General features: G+C 50.5%; 1 protein-coding gene across 1 annotated transcript; it reads left to right on the forward strand.

Moving 5' to 3' along the window:
• The first annotated feature begins 2,668 nt into the window (after nucleotides 1-2,668).
• LOC101783215 (probable ubiquitin-conjugating enzyme E2 23) lies at nucleotides 2,669-6,550 on the forward strand. The gene is made up of 4 exons (XM_022825291.1): nucleotides 2,669-4,138; nucleotides 4,448-4,894; nucleotides 5,530-5,602; nucleotides 5,709-6,550. The coding sequence occupies exons 1-4, from the start codon at nucleotides 2,669-2,671 to the stop codon at nucleotides 6,413-6,415; spliced, it is 2,697 nt and encodes an 898-aa protein (XP_022681026.1). The 3' UTR covers nucleotides 6,416-6,550.
• Nucleotides 6,551-7,101: the final 551 nt, after the last annotated feature.

Genomic DNA, 7,101 nt, shown 5'->3' on the forward strand with positions numbered 1-7,101 from the left:
CTGTCAGTGGTATCTCTGGGAGATAGTCCGAGTCGGAGTCATTGTCTTCGTCTTTCCCGTGTTCGAGTTGAGTTCGAGTGAGGAAACTTTGGTAGGCTTCGGTTGCATTGCGGGGTTCGTGTGGAAACCGTTTCTGAGTCGAAGTTGATTTGAGGAGTGACTGGGACCGACTAGTCCGAACTAGGGTCGAGTCCGACGGGTAGTCGAACTCGGTGTTGCTGACTTTGAAATTTTTGTTTTTTCAAGCCGAATCAATTGATTTCTTCTCCTGAATGTTGATGATTTGGCGCTGAAACGATCCGGCGCCGTTGGCGACACAGAGCTAGGATCCAAAAATGAACGTTTTGCCTGCTTCGATGATGAAGACAGGCTTGATGACGACTATTGCCATTGAGCTCACACTGAGAAACTCGATGAGGGCCCCTACCTGGCGCGCCAGCTGTCAGTGTCTTAGACCGGCAACCCGCCTAGGGGGTACCCTAGGTGGTCTTTTGTGCGGTAATGGCCGTCGAGAATCAAGGAGTCAATGGTGACGCAAGGAACACGATTTAGACAGGTTCGGACCGCTAGATCGCGTAATACCCTACATTCTGTGAGTTGGTTGTATTGATCTTAGATGTACTGGAGTTGTCCTTGAGGGGGGTCCCTGCCCGCCCTTATATACACATACTTAACTAGTCCGAGTGGGATAAGCCTATCCCCTTGTCTTGATTAGGGCCTACTCGTGGGGCTGGGGTGCATGCCCGACAGTCACCGCCTCGTCGCCGCCGCACCCTCATCATTGTCGCCCCGTCGCCCGGCCCCGTTGTCCCCCGCCCGGGCCTCGACGCCGCCCTCATCATCGACCTCCGCCGTCGCCCCTGGCCCCTCCAGTGCCGCAAAGTGCCGGCCACTCCACGCGCGCGAGCACACTCGCGGCTACCTGCGAGCTTGGCTTCCCGCTGACGTAAGCCCGCGGCCGGCTGTGACATCATAATTTTTTTATTTCTGCAGCATTAGAAATTGTAAGAAATTTCTAGGAAATTATCTAGAAATTATAGGAAATTATCTAGAAATTGTAGGAAATTATAGAGAAATTGTAAAAAATTTGTATAAGTGTTGGAAATCATGCCATTTATTTTTTTATTTCTGCAGTATTAGAAAATTGTTTAATTAGCTAGAAAATATAGAAAATTTCTTAAAGTAGCTAGAAATTATAGAAAATCCTGTTAATTCTTAAAAATGTATAAAAATACGTGAAAATTACTTTGATATCTTTAGAAATTACCAAGTTATTTTATGATGTTGTCATTTACCAAGTAATATTTGCCTGGAGGACGGAGCCCCCGCCTTGATTTGGTTGTCACGTCAGCAAATCCGGTTCGCCCTCACCCACGACGAGGATTCGGCCGCGAGGTGGCCCTGTTGTCCGCCGTAAGGGGAAGGAGACCGCAGCCGTCATCACGTGGAGGGGGATGGCGCCAACGACCGTCACCGACCGACCAGCCCCCGTAGCTTGTGGCACCGTCCATTAGGCCCACCCTTGGATCTGGGTGACAGGGAGGGGATAAGGAAGCGGCTGCCGCAACACTACCGCCGGAGTGCGAGGGAGGGGCGGAGGCGCTGCTGCGGAGGGCCTAGCGGCGGCGGCGGAGTGGAGCAGAGCACGAGAGGGATGGGGAGAGATGCGGTCGTGGTCTCATAGGACTGTAAATTCAGTTTGTAGGCCACGATCTCCGGCTCTCCGCCGTAGAAAAAAATAGCAAAAAAACCAGTGCGGGCGGCGGACCGGAGGGGCTCGGGTTAGGTTCAGCTCCATGGAGCGACCCGGGTACGGAATAGCTTATTCTGTACCTAGGGTATTATTTAGTATATATATATATAGATCTATATATATAGATATATATATTACTGTCATGAAATATATATACGACTTGCATACAATATTAATATGACTCGAATAAAATATTAATATGGAAAAGAATATTTTTTAAAAAAATCTTAAGTATTAAAGGGGGAAACCGTGACAAGGGGGTAGAACTTCCCTTTGTCTCGAAAATTTAGTCCCGGTTGTATTTTCGGGATATATGACCCTTTCCAACCGAAACTAAAGTCGCGTTTTCCACCAGTGCCCTGCCATCTCCACGGACCATCCAGATGTCCACCAACCTCCCATGGCCAGTAGCGTTCACGCCGCCTCGGCGGCTCGAACTGCCTCCACCACCCGCTACTTTACCGCCCGAACCTCCTTCTAGATCCACCTTCTAGATCCACCGGGGATAGGTACGCCCTTTCTTCAAAACCCCGAACCCTAAAAGCTTGTGGGAAGCTCCCCGGAGCTAGAGAAGAAACATAGAGCTGAAAAAAACAGGTACGTAATCTTTCCCCACCCGAGTCATCTTTAGAAATTTCGTTTTTTCTTTTGACGGATAGATCCGTGTTGGTTAATTAAGTGCGCATGCCGCACGTGGGCTCACAACACGACACAAGGAGCATGCTCCTCCATGTGATTCGTCGTGTACGACTCGAACTAGATCTCGTCTCCGAAAACATCTCGGCATGCTCGTGCAGACCGAGTAGAAAACACCCAAACCCTCTGCTAAAGATTACGATTATTAGCCTTTGCGTACGGAACATACAACCTCGAGGGAGAGAACCAGCTGATCCAATTCAATCAATCACGCCGACAATGCAGGACAAGGCTGGGCAGTTCATCTGCTACCTAGACTTGGTCAGGCTCAACTCGCCGGCGGCAGGCTCCAACCGGAACCGCGGGCTGGTTCTCAAGGGCATGCCCGGGCCGAAGGTCGTCGTGCAGTGCCTCGACGGCACCGTGGTGACGGTGAATGCTCGCAACGTCCGTGTCGCGGACCGGAGCTACTTCTGCCCGGGCATGGTCGTCGCGTCGGCGTCAGACCGTGGCGGCCAGCTCGGGGTCGTCACGGGCGCCGCCGTGGAACTGGATCTGGTCCGGCTAGACGGTGAGGACGCGGCGGCGGCGTTGGTCGCGAGGGGCGTGTCCCCAGCGGAGCTGCGCCGCGTCAGTGAGTTCTGCCTAGGGGACTACGTCGTGTCAGGACCGTGGCTGGGCCGGGTCTTCGAGGTGTCCCTCGACGTCGACGTGCTCTTCGACGACGGCACCGTCTGCAGGGTCACAACAGCGGACGGCAAGCTGTGGCCCGTCGGCGAGGGCTCTTCAAAACGCTACACCAACAACGTCTTCTATCCGGGGCAGCGCGTCGGCGGCCGCTCGTCCGTCTTCAAGGCCGCCCGGTGGCTCAAGGGCTACTGGAAGCCCAGCGATGGCGAGGGCACCGTGTCCAAGGTGGAAACCGCCAGCGTGCTCGTCTACTGGGTCGCGTCGTCGCAGCTGGGCGCCGAGAGGTCCGTCGTCCAGGCGTCGTCCACGCCGGCGCACCAGCAGAGCCCTCGCGATCTGACATTCTTCCGCGCTGGCGACGACGTCTTGGCAAGGTTCTGGGGCGTGGGCGACCGCTGCTTCTTCCGCGCTCCTTGCCGCCGCCGCGTACTCCCTGCCGGCGATGTCGGTGCCAACCGGAATCGGCTGCGGCGGCTGGGGGCGAAGCGGACGCCGCGACGAGAAAGCTGGAGCCACGCAGGGTTCGAGCGGCCGTTGTCCGTCGCCAGCACGCGCACGACGCTCGACGTGCTGTGGCAGGACGGGACGCGGCAGTGCCAGGCGCCGTCGGTGTCGCTCGTTCCCACCATGCCACAGAACACCCACCACTTGTTCCCAGGCCAGCGCGTCGTTAGCAGGACATCGTCGGACGGCGACGGCGACGTCGCGCGTTCTGGTGTCGTCAGAAGCCTCAACTTCACGGACCAGACCGTGCGCGTGTCGTGGCAAAAGGCGGCGGCTGAACACGCCGATGACGAGACACTGAGCAGCACGTACGATCTTGGCAGGGATTTCGACAGCAATGTCTTCTATGGAGATGTTGTCGTCCGCAGGCGTCCAACAGACTCCTCAATTGGGGTCGCCGGCGACATTTGTGGAAGCACGGAAGAGCCAGTGCTGACACCGTGCCGAAAGAAGGAGCCCACTAGAGCTCATGATCTTTCATGGGTCGGACACATAGTTGATTTTTGTGATGCACACCATGTCCAAGTCAAGTGGGGTGACGGCAACATGTCCAAGGTATGCAATACGTCCATAGAATTACTATAATATTAATGGACCGTTTTAAAAATGCTTAAAAGGAAGTGGTTTTCTAGAAACAGCTTTTATTTTTGACGTCCAAGGAACTTTTTTTTCACCTAGATACCAAAATCCAAGTTAATTTTGGTACCTCTTGAAGGCTCCTTACCAATACAAATCACCTCACAATCACTGATTGAATCTTTTTTTTTGCAGCTATATATGTATACATTAATTACTTCATATATTAGGACCATTATTCAAAAACGACCTTATTAACTTCTACTTATTTGATGGTACCGATTTCAGGTGTCTTTCCATGAGATAACTGTCGTCAAAGAGCAAAGTTTTGGTGAGTTCCTTCAGGAAATAGGCGAGTGGGTGTCTGAAGATGGAGGCATGAGCAACGACGCTATTGATCACGAAGCACAAGTGACTGCCGCTGCCGTTGTAAGTATCCCTCCGCACACAAATTTCAATTCCCCAAGAGATCGGGTAAATGGTTGGACGGTGCCGGGAGCGTCAACCTCGGAGCTTACGGCCAGAGGGAACAACAATGTATCCGCACCCGTGTCCGGTGGTGATGGTGATGCCAAGGAGACCTCCACTGCTGTGGCAGGCATCAATGGAGGAGGTGGTGGTGAGGGGAAGCAGGCAGAGGCAGATGCCACCGGCGATGACAAGTCATTTAGCTTCCCACAATTTGATATCGTGCAGAGCCCTTCAGATCACCATTACCTTGATAACATGGAGCAGGTTCGTAATTTTCTTTTTTTTCCTAAGGCCCTGTTTGGATCTTTGGAATTGAATTTCATTCTAATAATCATTATTTAGACATAAATTAATTAAGCTAATATAATTGTCTGTGGAATATATTTGTATAATATTGTTGGCGATATGGGAGAAATAGTTATGTGTTGCACTTCTGCTATAGAGAAGCGAGTCCAAGAGCGTGCTATAAGAATTGAATTCCATTCTAATAATCATAATCTATGGAATCAATTTCCATCTCCCACCCCGTAAATTTAAGATAGGCTTATATCTAAACTTTGGAAAGTTGTGGAATACCACATTCAAGATAAATTAGCCTACTCCATTAAGTAAATTCCAATTCCTTCAAAATGAAGGAAGCTAAATGGGTCCTAAGGGTTTTTTAGCTTTATGAATATATTAACAGTAATACATATGATGTATAAACAGTAATACATTTTTTTTGGTAAAAATTAAGAAAACGATGGTTGCTGAAAACCCTATATAATATAATACAAGTTACTGATGGTTCAAATTAATTAAATGATTGCCCGTTTAGTTTTCATACATTGAATCTGCCACAGTGATGTGTCCTATATATATAGTGACTGCTAATTAAGTTGATGTGCTTTTGTAAACAGGGCACTGGTGGGGGGAAGAAGTGGATGAAGAGGGTGCAAAAGGAATGGAATATTCTTGAGAATAACTTGCCAGGTACACAGTGAGTTAATTTGCATATGGAGGGAATAAAAATTTTGAACTTTTGCAATCAAACACAAACTCTTTCGACATGTATCTAAAGGTTTGCCCGTGCATGCAGACACCATCTTCATGCGGGCGTACGAGGACCGCATGGACCTCCTGCGAGCGGTGATGGTCGGAGCTAGCGGGACGCCGTACCATGACGGCCTCTTCTTTTTCGATCTGCAGCTACCGCCGTCGTACCCTGCCGCGCCACCGCTGGTGTGCTACCGATCGTTCGGCCTACGTGTGAACCCCAACCTCTACCCCTCCGGCACGGTGTGCCTGAGCCTGCTCAACACCTTCGGTGGCCACGGAGCCGAGCTGTGGTCCCCGGAGGCTTCGACCGTCCTCCAGGTCGTCGTCTCCATCCAGGGCCTCGTGCTCAACGCCCAACCATACTACAACGAGGCGGGCTACGCCGTCCTGGTAGGAACGCCGCAGGGTCGCCGGAACGAGCTCCCGTACAGCGAGAACACCTACCTGCTCACCCTGCAGACCATGCTCCACCTCCTGCGCCGGCCGCCGGCGGGCTTCGAGGAGTTCGTCAGGGACCACTTCCACCGGCGAGGGCAGCACGTGCTCCGAGCGTGCGAGGCATACCTAGATGGCTGCCTCGTGGGCACGCTCGATGGCGAGGGGAGCGGGGCGCGGCGCCCGTGCTCGGCGGGGTTCAGGCTCGCCCTCGCCAACGTGGTGCCCCGGCTTGTTGAGGCGTTCACCGCGATCGACGCTGATGGATGCAAGGAGTTCGATCGGATACGGGTGCCAACAGTATGCACTTAATTTGTCTCTGCTACTCGCTAGTCCATTTGTATCCTACTTACATTTTAAGTTACAAAACGCGTGTTCACACATTTGAACTTTCACATCAATATTATATTTTTGTATACTGTTGGGAATGGTACAACAGTTTTGCTACATACTTCCTTCGTCCCATACTTCATAAATAATATTTATTTTGACTTAACTTTTGCGATATGTCTAGAGATAGATGTACCTAGAAAATCCAAATAAAAATAAATAGTAAACTTTGGGAGGTAGGGGTATAGTTTGCAGCTGCAATTCGTGATCAAAGGTAGTAGTGTGTTGATGGTAGTATTTCGTTATCCAAACACGGCACTCTATTGTGGCGAACGAACACTGCTGGATGATCTCTATCAGTACTGCTTGTTTGGTACTAAATGCCACACCAATCGGTACTAAATGCACCATTTAGTACACCAACCAGTACTAACTGCATGCCACGTCTCGTTGTTGTCGATGGCAGTTTAGCACCGGTTGGTTTTACTAACCGATACTAAATGTTATTCTTTTTTCCTTTTCGTTTTCCTTTTGTTTTATCGTTTTCCTTTTGTTTTATAATTTCTATTCATATCCGACGGAGCTTTTACTAATAATATTACGTTAATATATTAACCCATTCAAATCCAAGTCTCACAAATATCAGCCCATTCAAATCATTAACACTC

This window comes from Setaria italica, chromosome III (assembly GCF_000263155.2).
Source record: "Setaria italica strain Yugu1 chromosome III, Setaria_italica_v2.0, whole genome shotgun sequence".
Classification (NCBI taxonomy): domain Eukaryota; kingdom Viridiplantae; phylum Streptophyta; class Magnoliopsida; order Poales; family Poaceae; genus Setaria; species Setaria italica.

Coding starts and splice junctions, on each gene's coding strand:
- LOC101783215 (XM_022825291.1), top strand. CDS start 2,669: ATGCAGGACAAGGCTGGGCAGTTCATCTGCTACCTAGACTTGGTCAGG. Junction 4,139..4,447: donor GTGACGGCAACATGTCCAAG/GTATGCAATACG, acceptor TACCGATTTCAG/GTGTCTTTCCATGAGATAAC. Junction 4,895..5,529: donor ACCTTGATAACATGGAGCAG/GTTCGTAATTTT, acceptor TTTTGTAAACAG/GGCACTGGTGGGGGGAAGAA.